Source organism: Pantherophis guttatus, chromosome 2 (genome assembly GCF_059756535.1).
Source record: "Pantherophis guttatus breed Tessera chromosome 2, ASM5975653v1, whole genome shotgun sequence".
Lineage (NCBI taxonomy): Eukaryota > Metazoa > Chordata > Lepidosauria > Squamata > Colubridae > Pantherophis > Pantherophis guttatus.
In genome coordinates this window covers 210,281,700-210,299,317 of record NC_142064.1, presented here as the reverse complement: position 1 = coordinate 210,299,317, position 17,618 = coordinate 210,281,700, and the positions used below count along the sequence as shown (strand labels likewise).

The 17,618-nt window shown below is 34.4% G+C and overlaps 1 protein-coding gene across 19 annotated transcripts in view; it reads right to left on the bottom strand.

Moving 5' to 3' along the window:
• Positions 1 to 17,618, bottom strand: part of DOCK3 (dedicator of cytokinesis 3) — a 190,595-nt gene that overhangs the window by 40,665 nt on the left and 132,312 nt on the right. For 13 of the 19 annotated variants that reach the window (XM_034440103.3, XM_034440164.3, XM_034440113.3 and 10 more), the window contains 8 exons: positions 16,607 to 16,692; positions 14,241 to 14,267; positions 14,030 to 14,125; positions 13,521 to 13,581; positions 11,110 to 11,203; positions 9,531 to 9,679; positions 5,030 to 5,116; positions 2,733 to 2,837 (listed from right to left, as the gene is read on the bottom strand). In XM_034440103.3, the coding sequence (XP_034295994.1) occupies positions 2,733 to 2,837; positions 5,030 to 5,116; positions 9,531 to 9,679; positions 11,110 to 11,203; positions 13,521 to 13,581; positions 14,030 to 14,125; positions 14,241 to 14,267; positions 16,607 to 16,692 (705 nt within the window). The remainder of the gene's footprint in view (positions 1 to 2,732; positions 2,838 to 5,029; positions 5,117 to 9,530; positions 9,680 to 11,109; positions 11,204 to 13,520; positions 13,582 to 14,029; positions 14,126 to 14,240; positions 14,268 to 16,606; positions 16,693 to 17,618) is intronic. The other 6 variants (XM_034440121.3, XM_087887706.1, XM_087887703.1 and 3 more) reach the window with 1 other exon arrangement.

Sequence of the window (17,618 nt, the reverse complement as noted above, 5' to 3'; positions counted from 1 at the left end):
CAAAAACGTCAATAGTCTCCCTATCTTGCTTTTTCAAAGCTCAACTTTCACTTTTGTGGAATGTATAAGGGAATACAATGGCTTGCATAATTGTGATCTTTGTAGGTATAGACACATCAAGGCATTTGAATATCGTTTCCTAGATTTTCATGGCTGTTCTACCAAGTGCTAGTATGCAGCATATTTCTTGTTCCTTTACTGTTGATAGTTGATGCTAAAAGATAGAAGCTATTGACCATTTCACCATCTTCATTGTCAATTCTAAAGCTGATTGTTAGACCATTCAGTGAGGAGATGGGAATCTAGATATCCCTGAAGCTATGGGGATGGCATTACGGCTGAAATTAGTGGCCATAGGATGGATTCTAGCCAGTGAAATCTCTTTGGAGAAAGGAGAGATTGGGGAATTAACCACATATACTCCAGACAGCCACTCTTAAAAGAGTAAATTGCAAGAATTTTTGCAATTGGGTGATGAGCGGAGAGATCCCATCTCTGCCCACAACTGTAATGTAGCCTGTGTGGACATAAAGGTTGGCTGATTTCCTAATCACTTTCGGAACAACTTTTTTACTGTTTTTAAAATATTAAGAGATATCAGAGCATCAAGTTTGATGGCATTCACTGGGATTCCTTCAATCTTTAAGAAATTTTAATTGGAGCTTGAAAGATTTCACAATTTGGGCAAACAGATAGGAAAAAAGGTGATTAGAGCATTATTTTAGGAAAGATGTAAATGGACTAAGGGTCTAGATCAGACCTGGGCATTTTACGGCCCCAACCCACATCCAGCCCTTTGCCTGTCCCTATCCAATCCATGTGAGGTCAACTGGAAATTACAACTTAAATGTAATTAAGTGTACACCTTGCATGTAATACAATTGCATTGCTTTTATTTCAAAGCAGACTATTTTTTTAATCAATTTACATATTTGTCTGTGTGCATGCCTACTACTTTCACAGCCCTATTGGTTTGGTCCTCCACAACAGTCCCAATTTGTCATGTGGCCCTTTGAGAAAATTAATTGCGCATATAAGATGGACTTTAAATAGGTTTTTTTGAAATTAATTGAATAAATCTTCCCTATGGGAAAATGACCTATGTTTTGAATTCTAAAAAATCAAACATGATAGTATGGGATTTTGAGGCTGGACACTAGAGGGAGCTAAAACAAAGTAAAGATTACGATTAAAGGAGAAGTAAAATCTATTTGACTTGTTAATACAGAATGGAGCCAAATACCTTATAACACTGAATGTATTGAAGGATATATGAATAATTGACTCATAATTTTAAAAATGTCTGCCATCATAGACAAATTCTAATATGTTCTATCAGATAAGACTGAAGTAGAATTGAATGTGGATTTTTAAAATGACTAAGAGAGAAGTTGCTTCTTTATATTTCTTTTTTGGTTATAGTTGTATTTTTCTTTCTTCTATATTCTTTCTTTTATATGCTTCTTTTTTCTTTTCTGCACTTTGTATTTTTTTCTTTTTTTTATAACTTGTATTAGTTTTTATCTGCACAACTGTTAGAAAAATTCTAACTGGTTGTTTTATCTGTTGCCATTAATTTGGTCTTTCTTATATTTAATTTTAGTCCCTTTTTCACTGTGTTTTATAGGGCTTGGAGATTGTTTGCATTTTAAGTTTTCAGGGTAATATAGTCAGCATAGCACAGATTATTATGTTTCTTCCTCCAATTTTAAAACCATGCTTCCAATCTAGCTTCCCTTAATATATAGATTGAATAAAGAGGAGAGCTCAGCCTGTGCAGCCTTGTTGTACTCCTTTACCAACCTGGCTCCAGTGTTTCATCATTTTCTCTTATACTGTGGCTGCCTGGCCTTTATATAAATTTGTTATAAGGAGATGTTCTCAAATTCTCAACACATTTCCACAGCTTGACGTGTAATTTAATTTATTGAATTACAACTTTTCTAATAAGTGTAATAAAGCTTATTTATCTAAGAGCTACAGCCTTGAAACTCTGCTTGCTAGCTTCATGTTTGAATATCACTCTGGGTGACAATCACAAACAACTTCAAAATCTGTTTCTTCTTCTTCCAGAATGCAGGACACAGCAAAGAATGTAAGTTAAAAGAAGGCAATTAATTTTAGGAATTAATTCCCAATTAATATTAGGAAAAACTTCATACCTGTAAGAGCAATTTGATCAGGTACCAATTAACCAGAGAGGTAGTGGGCTTTCACTGGATCTGTTCAACTAGAAGCTAGACATTCATTTGTCTGGGATTCTTCATCTTGAATTCCTATACTGAGTGGGAAATTAGAATTCATATCCTAAAAGTTCTTTCAAACTGATTCTATTCTTCTGTGAATCTAAGTCTCATTTGAATTAATACTACTTGGTTTACTCTATTAAACTGTAGAATGACTTTTTTGAAATTTCAAATGCAGAAGATTTATTGTACATATAATATTTTACATGAAAAAAACTCAATCATGTTTATAAATAATGAAAAAGCCAGTAGGAATACATATACATTCCAGCTACAAAACTACATTAAATGTTAAAATTGGCAAAATAGGGACAATAACCTGATTGACAGAAACAACATCAATATTGTGGATGAATCAATCAAATGTATAATTTTCTAGATAAATCCATATTTTAAAACAATTTTAATTTCCTTCAAATACACAAATCATCTTCATTATAAATAGCACTGCATTCATACAGTAATGGATATGTTAAATGTACTTACACGAAGGAAGAAAGGAAATTTTCTTCCATAAAAGCCAACTCTGAAAAATTCAGGTTCCAACCGTTGTTGTTCCATTATATTGTCATAATAGTTAGCTTCCATTTTCTAAAGATAGAAAAAAAAATTATACTGGACTGAAATGCTGTACTTTTAGGAAAAAAATGCTGACAGCATTCTTGAATGGGACAACTTGCCACAGCCAACTCGCTGTGGTCATCTCATCATGGCCATCTCACCGCTGCCAATTTTGCTTGGCCATTTTGCCATGGATAACTCGCCGTGGCCATTTTGACAAAAACACAAATAATGTTGAAGAAACAGTGGTGGATAACATTTATCACATTGAGTTATCCTGAGTGGAATTGTTCCGCAGCGAGTTATCTCGTGGCAAGTTGGTGGCAACGAGTTATTCTGTGACGAGTTGGCCATAGTAAGATGGCTGCAGTGAGTTGATTGTGGCGAGTTGTCCTAGACCCTATGTAGTAACACTATGGTATCTGAAACCATTAACACATGGTTTTTGAAAATTTAAAGTATCATACCATTATGAAACACATATTCAAGATAACTTTACAGAGATATCAATTTTTCATAGGGAAGATTTTATGCATAATTATTTTTAGTATTTGTATAGAATACAATAATTATTTTTACACTGTGCTTTCTATGGAAACTTAAAATTATAAGAACTCAATGAACAGTTGACAATAGACAATTTTGGCAAAATTGAGTTAATCGGGTCATGAAGATTCAGAAGTGATTGAATGTCTGAGCAACTTTTAGTATTAAGCATATATACTGACTATTGATTAAACAAAGTGTTATGAAAAGTTCTCAAAGATTCAACTAAAAATCAAAACTGATTCCTCACATAGACTTGCAATATATGTAGAAATACATAAACATATGTACAAATTTGAAAATATTCTTTTTATTTTTATTCCTTTATCTTCAATGAATTTTAAAAAGAGCAGTCTGCAGGCTAAAGAGTGTTGATTTGAGGATTAAAAAATATAATTGTTTTCATTTGTATAATATTAAATTCAAATCACTGTGATTTCCATTTGAATAACTATATCATATATAGACTGAATGCATGGATTTCTATATTCATTTTAGTAAAATATAGATTTTTGTCAAAGAAAAAAATGAAAGAGATGATAAAGAGATCTCAAATTTAGAAAAATGTGGGAAATCTACCCCGTTTCCCCCAAAATAAGACATTCCCTGATAATAAACTCAATCAGGCTTTAAGGCCAAGCACTTATTTCAGGGTTCAAAAAAATATAAGACAGGGTCTTATTTTTGGAAAAACACGGTATTTTGGATGCCATAATCTACAGTACATTCAATAAACTAAATAAGGGAAAAGAGGTACAAAAGTTGGGCTAACATCTTGATTAGACCATGTTTAAAGTCCAGAAGTGACTAATATTTGAATGTTTTATTTTAGTGGCTGCTTTTCTTTTTAATTAAAACTTAGTAAATGGAGCCATTCTAATATACACAGTAAAAGTATATTATAAAGTGTTTTATTTACTTGCTAAGAATGGTACAGGTAATCCTTCAGTTATGATGGCAACCAGAATTTTTATTGTGTGACGCAGTTATGTAAAGTGCAACATCACATTTAGCAACAGCAATCCTTGCTGTTGTGAAGTGAGGATTGTGAGTCATTAAGAAAGCGACTTCTTCCAACTTCCTATGGTTTCCAATAACCAAAGTCAGTGGGGAAGCTGGCATTGGTCTTGCAAGTTGCAAGTCCCAAGTGGCTTACAAGAAAGCCAGCAGGCAAGTAAGTGGCTGCTGCCAGGTGGGAGAGGGAGCAAGAAGATGTGTGGGTATCCAGAGAAGTACAGCATGAATATGATGGGGCTTGGGGCAGTAGTAGGGGGGATGTCCAGGTGGTTGCTGAGGCACAGCATATCAGTGAGAACAAAGGTACTGAAGTAAGGTGTGTAAGTAGGTAAGACTTATCTGAGCAACTTGCAGCCTTCCCATCTGGCTTCCCCATTGACTTTGCTTATGGGAAGCCCACAGGGAAGGTTGCAAATCACAATGACGTGATTGTAGGATGCTGCAACCATTGTAAGTGCAAGCTGGTTGCCAAGCACTCAGATCATGATCATGTGACTGCAATCAGGGTTGGCTGATACTCTGAGGACCAGTCATAGCCACCACTTGTTCAGCACCATTGTAACTTTGAATGATCACTGAACAAGTGGTATTAACCAAGGACTGCCTGTACATTTCCAATTGGCAAAATATGTCCTGCAGGAAAGATGAACATCACTCACCCGAATCCAGCTGAGACTTTGATAATCATATAATGTTTCATACTGAGTAGCCAGGTCTCTGCATAATGGGATTCCAAATTCCCAGCTCTAAAGGAAAGATTAAAAACTGAGATGAAATAGGATTTTATACACAAAAAATATCTAATTAAAGTTAAGTAAGTAACCCTTAGTAATGTATCCTATGATAATGAATGGAGACAAGAAAAATAAGTGAACATTTAACAATTCTTAATGAGCTCCTTTATTACTTGTTATCCAGTCAGAGGTATAGACTCTGGGATTTCTCTGCTCTGGCCAACAGAAAGATTAGTTGAGTTGGACAAAAAAATACCATCCCAAATTAAAAAATGTTTATCAAAACAATACCTAACTCTGAATAACAGCAGATATTAAAGTATAGGGTAGGCTCAATACGACAATTCTGCAAGAAAATATAGGAAAGAATGCACAAATGAATCTAAATTCTATGTTTCCATTTCTTGTTGTATATAAATATTTACTCAAACATTACCCTATTTGCCTTCTCGGGAAGAAAGAATATTGTGTGTATGTGTACACAATGATTCAAACCTGGATTGTAATGGCACATGTTTCTTATTTCAGGAGGGAAAAGCAGATGTTTCTTTGACTGAATTACTGTAACTTGAAGCTTTCTTAAATTGAGCACTATTTTCCTAACACAGTTTTAAACAGATATAGGGTCTGTTAGCAGAAATGCAAAATCTATAATTATTTAATAGTTCAAAACAAATATTTGAAAAGAGCTTTTTTTGAAAGTTGGGAATGTTTAAATAGCATTTTCCATCATTAAAACAGTTGCATTGTTAAAACAGTTACACTTTTTTTCAAGATGGCATGACTGCTTCATAAACTATTCTTAATAGACTATTAATGAGTGCTTTGCTGGTGAAAAATAATTGTAATTGTGCATGTACATTTATGTGTGAGCTTGTGTATAGAAATATATAATTAAATACAGAAGTAATTTAGACAAAATACAGTATATTAAAACATGGTGGTTACATAAATATATTAGAAACTGTACTTGTTATTAGAAAATGCACTTGGATAATAATTGCATTAATAAAGGAGAATTAAGTAGCTCAGAGTTGAAATGATGGGTCCTTGAGGCTCTCTGAGCTTGGTTGCTTTCTTGCAGATCTGTGGCCTAGAGGTGGAGCTCTTGCCTCACAATAAGGAGGTTGTGAGTTCAATCCTAGGTAGAAGCAGATGTAAGGTCTCCTGCTTGGGCAGGGGGGTTAGACTAGATGACCTGCAAGGTGCCTTCCAACTCTGTTAATCTAGACCATCTGAAAGACATTTTATTACCCAAACTAGGTAACATCATCAATGGCACTCCACTGATGATGTTACCTAATTTGGGTAATAAAACATCTGTAAGAAAACAACCAAATTCAGAGCTCTAAAGGCCCCTCAATAATTGCATTAAATTACATATCTAATGTACCTAATTAGATTACATAGATTACTACATATAGAATTGTAACTATTTACTGCCAAAATAATATGCATTTTGTTTTTCACTTTTATAAAGAAATTTTTATGTGTCTTTTGTTGTCACTGTATTGTTTTTTGTCATTAGTTTACAAATCAATAAAAATAAATTTAAAAATATATGAGTGATCTGGAAAATAGTTTGGCTTCACTGATTACACAAGAAAGATGCACATTATGAAACAGTTCTTTGAAACAATTTGTACAACCTGATTAGCGTAGCTTTTGGAATGTAAAAAAGTAATAGAGCTGAGAAATTCTGGTAAAAATTAGACCCATTTCCACAAAATCTTGTGTAACACAGTTCTACTAAAAGCAGCATTTGCAGAAGTATATTTGTCTTGTGGTGCCTCATAAATGTATGGACAAAAAACAAATACCAGTAATTGTAAAGCTCACCCATATGTTCACTTATTACTAACCATTTTTAAGGAACATGATTTTGCCTCTATCTAATCCACTGCTAAGACGGCCTGAATTTTAGGCATTCCACCATGAAAGTGGTGCTTTTCCTCTTATTCCAGCAAAAGTATATAATACTGTGCCTCAGTGGGAATGCTTATAAAAAAGGCTAAGTTCTTAGCTTCTACATATCTTTTTCCTTTTCTTTTGGAATGTGAATATTGACCTCTTAGAGGTCTTCAAACTTGGCAGCTTTAAAACTTGTGGACTTCAACTCCCAGAATTCTCCAGCTGTAGAATTCTGGGAGTTGAAGTCCACAAGTCTTAAAGCTGCCAAATTTGGGGACTCCTGTCCTAGAAGCTCAGATTGCAATACAGGTCAATATACCGATCAGAAGCTTGCTGCTACTTGTTCATCAGTTTGCAACACTTATCCCAAGAAATGTCAATCTCAGGGAATATTGATTTTATGAAACTGTTAACATATCTAAAGGAATGTAATATTAATATTTTAAGTAAAACTAAATAAAAAGGAAAAATGAATATGCTACTAGGGAGTAGGATGCATTAGGGCAGATCCAGAAAGCACTTTTTCACAGCTCACAAATATGCCATCCAGTTATAGGGCTGGGAAGAATGAGCTGCAGTTGTATGTGTTTATTTTAGAACAGACTACTCATTCCCCAAAATGGCAAAAAAGAAAAAGAAAAAGAGGAGGGGGGGGAAGGAAGAAAGAGGGAGGGAGGGGGAGAGAGAGAAGAGAGAGAGGGAAATCTCTAGTGACTACATCAAGGAAGGGTATGTTTAAATGGCCTGGGATTGTACACATGATGTCAGAACATTCACAAAAATTGCTAAAAACAACCACAAGGATTTATCATATACATTTAAAATAAATACAGTTTGATATTTTTAAATAACCTGGATTGACTAATTATCAAACAATTATGAAATCTGCAGTTAACACAAAATTGGGTAAGGTAATTAGAAGATAGAAATAAAATTCAAATCAATGTTGATGAATTAGAAAAATGGGCTGAGAATAAGATTTAAAAAAAAAAAAATTATTAGACATTGAAAATGCAGAACAAATAAGGATGAAAAAATAAAATAAAAAATAGCAAACAAAGGATTTTAAAATATCATATAGGATAAAATTTCCCAGTATATCATTGCTTGAGTTTGAAGAAATTTGAAAGACAAATACCCTGTTTCCTTGAAAATAAGACATCCCCTGATAATAAGCCCAATTGGGCTTTTGAGTGCATGCACTAAAATAAGCCTTCCCCCCGAAAATAAGCCCTTCCTGAAAATATTTAAACACAGAGCTGGAAATCAGGTAAGACGGCAAGAGAAGCCCCATCTTGCTCCACACACCCCAAAATAATAAGACCTCCCCGAAAATAAGGTCAAGTGCTTATTTCAGGGTTCAAAAAATATAAGACAGGGTCTTATTTTCGGGGAAACATGGTATAAAGTTATTTACTTACAAAATAAAAATCAAATATTCATTCACTGAATGGGGACTTAGCAGTAGTCACTTGGAAAAAATATATTAGAATTGTAGCTGATTATAAACAAGCTGCCGAGAATCACCTCATAAGGGAGATAGGTAGTATAGAAATTTAATAAATAAATAAAAATATCATTCAGCTCACTATATTGCTGCTGCCAAAAATGATAGCATTCTTTAAGCATATTAAAGAAATGTAAAAAAATATCAAGACTTGTTTGCCAAGACTGGAGAATATGGAATAATGATTTAAGTTACAGATTCTAATTAAACATTACAAAAAATTTCCTAAATAGTGAGAGCACTTTGACAATTAGAACTAATTCTAAGTAAGTGGATTGGTTTCCCTTTAGTGGATATTGATATATTCTATATTTATATAGAAACTGAGCAATTAATTGTCAAAATGCTTAAATTGGAAACCTGTAACAATCAGGAGACTAGATTTGAAAGCCTAAATGGCCATACACTATAATTCAATGGATTTATGATTCTCCTGACAAGTAAATATATCTGAGTATCCTCCAATCCAGTGTTTCCCAAAGTGTGGTACGCGTACCCCCAGGGGTACGAGAAGAGTTTGGTGCGGGTACGCGTTGCACCGGAGTTTGGTGGGGATCACGTGGGAATATCCACTGCACCGTGCTTAGCTGCGCCCACAGAACAAGGAAAGAAATAGGCGCATATCGCAGTTTTTACACGGGAACTGGGGCCATCGTACATCGTATCGCAACTCATTATGGCGGGAACTTCTGCGCATCCTTTGCGCAGCTCGGGTTCAGCCATTTTTAAACTGCGGGAACATTAACAGTTGATGTTGAGCCGCGGAGCTGCTTAAACCCCGGAGAATTGCAGTGTTATCTAAGTGTTTCCCAAAGTGTGGTACGCATACCCCCAGGGGTACCATATGTTTTTTATGAGGGGTACTCAGCGTTACGAAAATTATAGAAGGGGTACACATATATCAAAAGTTTGGGAAACACTGCTCCAGTCCAATAAAACATTTAGTTCTGACTTTAGAAAAGAATATCTAATAAAATTTGAAAATAATTATTAATAACATTTGCTGACCTTGCCTTTATTAAAATAATGAATAATCTTCCGACAAAGATTTTCTTTACGTTGCCACTCTGTCTGAGATGGATAGTGGAGGAATTCCCGAAGAGGCCTGTCCTCCCATTGTAGTAGCTCGCAATACAAAAGTAATGTAAAAGCAGCCTCTGTCAAAACAACAAGCAATGAACATTGCATAACAATATCAAAACATTTCAACTTATATGAATATGCAAATAGATAAACTAAAAAATTATGAAAATCCTAAATGAATCAGATAAAAAGGCATTTTGCTAGTAAAAGGAAAGTGAATATTTAATCATGTTATGCTGAAGTAAAGACAAATGAATTGATACACGATATTTTATATATATATATAAATATATATTATATATATATAATATATATATAATGTAGGTCTTTGGTTATTCGGGTCTTCTCCCACGTAAAATTTTACGTGGGAGAAGACCGAATAACCAAAGACCTACATACAAACACCCGCGAAAACCTGAGAAAATATATATATAATATATATATATATACATTATATATATAAATATATATAAATATATATAAATATATATATATATATATATATATATATATATATATCAGAAAACACACACACACACACACATATATATATGCATATTCTTTCTAGCCAGGTTCCACCTACGTAAACTAAGTTGTTCCACAGCCCTAGTTCTGTGAAATCTCATTCACAAGTTTCTGGGCTTTTTGTATCCTGCTGAAAAGCAACCACTCTGTGCTGCAATTTGGGAGACTCAAATAGCTATTTCTGCCTTATAAGGCGTCATCAGTGAGCCACACCCTCTTCTCAAGTATCCTCCCTAGGATACTTGAAAAGTGGGTGTGGCTCACTGATGACACCTTATAAGGCAGAAATAGCTATTTGAGTCTCCCAAATTGCAGCACAGAGTGGTTGCCTTTCATATATATATATGTATATTGTAGGTTGTTTAAAGGCATACAATTAATTAGTCTTATTTGGACTTTAGATAATATCAATGAAAATAATGTGGACATGGTAAAAAAATATACTATATGAAATGTGTTTGAATATTAGTAGCTCAGGTTGGTAGTTAGGCTGTTGGTTTGAGCTCCGGGCCTGGCAATTTGGTTGCAAACATTTCATCACCATTCGAGGAGACATCGTCAGTGCGCTTTGAATTATGCTCTACGAACAACTAATATACTATATGCACGAGTTGTGCTCTACAATCACCTAATATACTAAATGCATGCAATTAAAATAAATTAGCTGAAACTCTCCAGCTAGTGCTTAAGTGCACCTCAAATTGCTAATTGCTAATCTAGGTATTTATGCAGAGACATTGGTAATGTAAACCAATAGTGGAGAATTAGTTCCAACCTGCTTACAAAAATGCAGAATGTCTTCCAAATATATTGTGTCACCACTTGAAAACAACATGCATATGTTACTTACTGCATGCTCACACAACCGATTAATGTTTAAATTATAAATATATAGTTAAAAGTTTTATGAAAATTTAAAGATACATATTTTAAAAAGTACCACTGTAAATATATAAATAAAACTTTCTCCCATATTTACCTGTGTAATTTTCAGCCTGCAGATGCATGTCACATAATTTGTGTATATAGCGGATATACATTTCCTCCTTATTAATTTCAGATTTATAAAAATTCTGAAAAATAAAATATTTCAAAAAATAATCTCTGAAAATCTGTCAATCAAAATATTTTCAAGACTTACGTATTTTTTCATTCAGTTTATTTAGAATGTTAAATCATATTTCAGTTTCATGAAATATACCATGAAGAAACTGAAAACATATATCCTCTACTACACCCACTCTCTTCTATAACCATCCTTCCAGTACAGAAAGCTTTTAGTATTGAATGTACTGTATTACATTTCTGTATTACATCTTAATTTTGTTTATTACATCATATTTTATTTACAAATTAGGATTATTTGAAATACAAATTAGATCTTGGAAGATTCAATGATCTACTAATACAGGTAACATTTAAGTGCAAAACAAATAATGGCCTGATATTATGTCTTTATGTCCTCCTCAAGAAATGTACTTAAAAGTTGAAAATGATGCCATTCTATTTTTATTTAAATCAGGACAAATAAAAAATGTATATTGGTTTTAGGGGATTCTTTTTTTTCTTTCTTTCATTTAATCCATTGGAGAGTGCCTGCATAAGTCCATCTAGTTTTCTTGACAAGGTTTTTCAAAAGTGGGTTGTCACTGTCTCCTTCCTAGGGCTCAGAGAAAATGGCTGATCTAAGATCATCCAGCTGGCTTTGTGCCCAAGGCAGGATTACAACTCACAGCATTCCAGTTTCTAGCCTGATTCCTGAATCGTTATATTTTTTAAAAATCCCTTCTCACTTCTATGGGGAATACTGTATTTTTCGGAGTATATATCGCACTCCCCCCCCCAAAAGAGGCTGAAAATTTGGGTGTGTCTTATACTCCGAATGTAGCTTTTTCGAAGCTTTTTTTCAGCCCTAATGAGGTGCTAGCAAGTGAAGCGATCTTCCGAGCTTTGCCTGCTCCCTCCGACTCTCAGCTGTGCTTTAGAAGCTTTTTTTCATCCCTAACGAGGTACTAGCGAGTGAAGCTATCTTCTGAGCTTTGCCTGCTTTTCTCATTGCTGCTCCCTCTCAGCTGTGCTTTAGAAGCTGTTTTTTATCCCCAAGTAGGGGATAAAAAGCGCGTGCACTCTCAAAACCAGAAAACTAATATGCTGAAGCTAAGCTAATATGCTGACCAGACTAAGGACGCTAGCCAGATGAATACCTTGTAGGCAGATTCCCCTCCCCCCCTTATTTTCCTCCCCAAAAACTAAGCTGCGTCTTATACTCCAGTGCATGTTATATTCCGAAAAATACGGCACATGTCTTCCTCAATCTTGTGTCTTCTACCAGAAGCCTGGGAGTTTGAGTATTCTGTGCAGTATCTTAGCTGTTTTCCTAGCACTGAATCTTCTGGACAGAGAGCTCTGATATTATTCCTGGGAACTGTTGGAACCATTCTTTCATCTTAGGAATCACAGCCTTGACTGTTCCTCACTTTGGCCTTTACTTTCCACATCCTCTCTAGTTCAAGCCCTTCTCCAGCTTCTCATATTCCTTCTTCCTGATTCTGCTGTCATTTCACTTTGTACATCCACTGTTTTCTGATCTTTGTGTTTTACCATGTTATCCACTTGACTGGTCAATTACCTGCCTTCCATCTGAATTTGGAAGTCCCACAAGATTTTAGCTCTGTTAGTCTCCACAACCTACTATGGAACCTCCCATCTGGACTTTGGAGGTCTAGCCCATACACTCTGCAGAAGTTCCTGTACACAATGCCAGCTACTTGGTTTAGTGTATGCTTCTGCCTGCATCTTGCACCCTGCCACTATGTGTTGGACTTTCTCTGAGGCCTCTCTTCAGTCTGCCTTTGGTTCTTGTCTAGTGTGGAAAATCCCTGCTTTTATGGATCTGGTGTTTAGTGCCTGTTCTTATGCTGCTGTAATCAGTCCCTTGGTTTTGTCTTGTAATCCAGCCCTTTCCAGACACTGGTAGAATTTCTCAAAGTCAGCTAACTCAACTAGTCAATGGTGCATCTCAATGCAGGGTATTGTCTTGGCATGGCACTTTCTCTGCTTGATCTTCCTTCCAGGTCTGCTGCTGCCTCAGACATTAGTGGCTCATTTTCAGTTGCCATCTTACTGATATATTACTAGACGTTCTGGGTTTCATCCAGGACAATACTAATGAAGCTAAGACTTAGATATTTTGAACAGACAGTACAAAGGCAAGAGTCACTGGACAAACCCCCAATGTTTGGAACAATCAAAAGCAATAAAAAAGAGGCCATCAGAATATAAGGAGGATAAATGCTTTCACTGACACAAGTATGAGATTACAAGAATTGAAAGAAACAGTTTCTGATCGTGGCAAAATGATGTTTATAGTGTCACAAAGGTAATTCTCACCATCAAGTTAACAGTGCAGCCAATTTTCTTGTTCTCTGTTTCATCTCCTTTCATACAGTCTCTGAAAAACAGAAACAGTTGATATGCTGAAATTTCAAAACTTTCTTCCATTACAGAATTAAAAACAATATAGGCAGTTCTGAAGAATTAATCCATAAAGGTATTTCGACAATTTTGACTATGTAGCTTTAGCAAGATTAGCAGTTGTATTTACTTCCTGATTCTGTAAATCATCAAATAAGTCCTTAAGAGTCTAAATTCTCTAGGGTTTTTTTCTTTTTCTTTTATAGCATTTATGTAATATACTAGAGAGGCATTTATTGTGAAAATACAAAAAAGTGACTACATATTAAAATCCTTAAAAACTGGGATACAACTCATGATACTCAGAATGTACATATACTGTTATAAGCATGAAAAAATACTTGGGAAAAATGTTGGTCATTAGTTACTACTAACATTACTTGCATATGTATCATAGGTTCATGAACTGTGAATAACTGCATTACCTGTAGTCAAGGAGGCGCTCCATCAAACGAGTAACTGATGTAACAAACGAAACCCCTGTCTCCCTCCAAGTTTCTTGTTCTATCTTTTCTAGCAGGCTGTATGAAAGTAAACAATCAGTAACTTATTCAGAAATATTATTGATTGTGAACAGTTTTGAGAACACTTAAAATACCTAAACACTTCCATATAAAATCTGAACAATCATCTTACCTGGGATAAGGCCCAAACAGCTGGGTTCTGATCCACGTTGCATGAAGCAAAGACAAGGAAATTATTGAACTAAGATGATACACTATTATTATTCCATACCAAGAAAATATTGTGCCTGGTCTAGAGATTGCATTTACACTACTGCTACTCATGAATGTAGGTAGTTTATATACATTTGCAGAATACATACACATATTTCCTTTACTGTAGAAATAACGTATTGCTGAGAAAAAAGCAGGGGTCACACTGTGAGATTGTTTTCATCAGGCTGATTTCCCTCCCCCTCCCCACCCCATGCTCAGTGATACTGTTGGTGCTCAAGTTAGAAAGTGAGCATTAGTATTGTGATGTTATCCATTCAGTCGAGTCCAACTCTTGGTATATCTATGGGCCTGGTCTCTCCACATCTTCTGATCTTGCACTATTTCTTTGAGGTTTTAATTACAAGTTATATGTCTTTTCTCCCTAAAAAGATACAATCTTCCTTTTCATAATGTTCAATATTTTAAAGAATGCGGCAATTGAAAGCAGTGCATGGTAATATAGTTCAACTAGCTGAATACCCGTGCTCTGCTACGAAACTATGTGATCGGTTTTGATAAATTGATACTTACAGCTTGAAAATTAATGAGTAGTTACAATTGGCCTCTCCTCTTCTCTCCCTCAGGTTTACCACACAGAGGCCTCTCCTATCCTATCCCCTTCTCTCCCTCAGGCTTGCCTCACAGAAGTCTCCCCTATCCTGTCCCCTTCTCTCCCTCAGGCTTGCCTGACAGAAGCCTCCCCTATCCTATCCCCTTCTCTCCCTCAGGCTTGCCCCACAGAAGCCTCCCCTATCCTATCCCCTGCTTGTTGCTGTGAAAGTAAAACTGAAACGCCTCTCCACTGCTTGTGCTTTGCATTTGGAACAGATTTCTTTTCAGATTGGGGAGGGGGAGTAGAACTCCTTAGCATTAGAGTGTGTTAATAATAATATAGGAAATACTAATGCTTTGATGGTCATTTCGAAAAATCCTTTCTTAGTGAGCACCTAGAAGCCATGAGGAACATACGTGGCAAATTTCAAGTTTGTAGGCTTTATAGTTCTGGAGATTTTGTGATGATTCATGAGTGGTATTTCGCTTTTATATATATAGATTTACTGCTTCTAGTATAAAATTTGTTTTTCAGTAAGGTAAGTTGTATATCTATATATATATTGTGTGTATTTACATTGTGAAATAATGGTTATGTAGTGGCCTGACCTGACATTTTCTGCAGATAAGGACGGCTTTGGTAAAACAATTTTTTAAAAAAAAAAAAATCTGAGCTTTCAGAAGTGAACTCTTCAGATTTAATTAATTTAGTTCAGAGAATTATTAACATTTTATATATTAATCATTAGGTTTGTGCTATCTATGACATTAATATTGAACCACTGTTGAAATTTAATATTTTTATATTAATTTTAAATTTTTAGTATTTAATCGTGCAAAGACATCTCAGTTAAATTGTAAACCATGTGAAAAACAGACTCCTTTGTATGGTCTTTTGACAAGCTCTGATGAATAGGAAAGAATTTAGGTTGTCAAAGCAATATAATGAATATTTTAACAGTTCGTGCTTTAATTCATTGCTTTAATTCATTGTTAATTTTGGAACAATGCCAGTTTCTTTTCAGAATTCATGGTATACTTATTTTAAAAATTAATAACAACCGGGCTCTTATAGTAATACAGAGCTGTTTGCCTAACCTCATTTTGTACTTTCATTGAAACTACATTGAAACTACATCTGTGCAATCTTAGTGAAAGTCATGTATTTCACAAATAATTTAGTAAACTGTCTTTAAACATAGACTGAAAGTTCATATTTAGAGATACCCTGAAGAAACTCAATATGCACTCCAAAGGGACACCAAAGAGATAACTATTGGGGAATATCAGGCAAGACTTCTTCCCTACTCCTGTATTCATTTTGTCAAAACATAGGGACAGCTCCAATTGTAAAATGGCAACTCAAAACAGAAAGTAAAGAAAAAAAAAAAACAGAAATCCAAACATCCTTTCAGAAAAAAGAAGGCATTCAAATTAAGAGATGCAAAAAGCTATAAAAGGATCAAATTTATCAGTTATTTCAGATGATTGTAATCATGAATTGCTTTCATATTAATATAATACAATTAATAACAAATCTTATTAAATTATTATTTAATTATTAAATAAAGTGGATTTGCTGCTTTATATTAAAACCTTTGTTGTATTTTTATCAAACCATTTATTCTGATGCATTATTCATTTCTAAGCATACTTTTTATGTTTAGATCATCCTTCCAATATCTTTATATAGATATGTAAAATTTTAATAATACTAAACATAAGACTTACAGCAGACTGAAGAGTTCCCTGTAATTTTCATCTCCTTTTCCGTCTGATACCAAACTGTCTAGCTTATCAATCAATTCTGCCTCCACCTGGATCAAAAAGAAAGAATTTGTAAGAGTAGCTTAGTTTGTAAATTCTAAATATAAAGAAGGATGTGAAAATGATATTTCATGATATTTCTCCTACTCTGCATGAAGCAATTATTTTTATGGAGATATGGATGATTTCTGTTTCTTAACACAGAGTTCCGAAAGTAGCAAAATGTAATTTCATAAAACAGTAGTTTTATGAAAAATAATACACCTCATTTGTTTGAGCATCACTGTCACAACTTTTTTGACTGGACATCTAATAAAATGGCCTTTTTTCATTTTCCAAATACAATACCACTACTCATTCTAATATATATTTATGCATTTAATGTAGAATAAACAAACTTTCTAGGAAATCAGTGTATTATTTAAAATGTAAAGCAAAACCATTGTCCAAGACTGTTACTTGCTAATAAAAGTTGATTAAAAATTAGGGTTGCCAGGCCTGCTTCCAAAACATAGCGGAAAACGGGGTGGGGGGTGGGGGGCTGTTTAAGTAGTAAAAAAATAAAAAAAAATTACAATTAAATTATATATTTTCTTACAAACATTTTAACATGTATTAAAATAATCACTTCAAAACTTTACTTAAAATTCAAAACATCAAATATATTATAATAATATGTAAAATATTAAATTACATTTTACTTTGCTGTCGTGTGTATTTTTTATTTGACTGCGCAGCTTTGATCAATTCTTTGTGTTTAAGGAATAATTCTTTAATTTCAGTACAATGTTGAGAAATATTAAAAAATATACAAAGTTCACTTCGAACTGATACAAGCAGTCGGTTACGTTCGTCAGTCCACAAATTTCCCATGACGCTGAAAATTCGTTCAACGTTTGCATTTGATACCGGAATTGATGCACAATACTGGAACAGTTTCAGTAAACTCGGAGCTGGCTCTTTCTTGAAAAAGTAC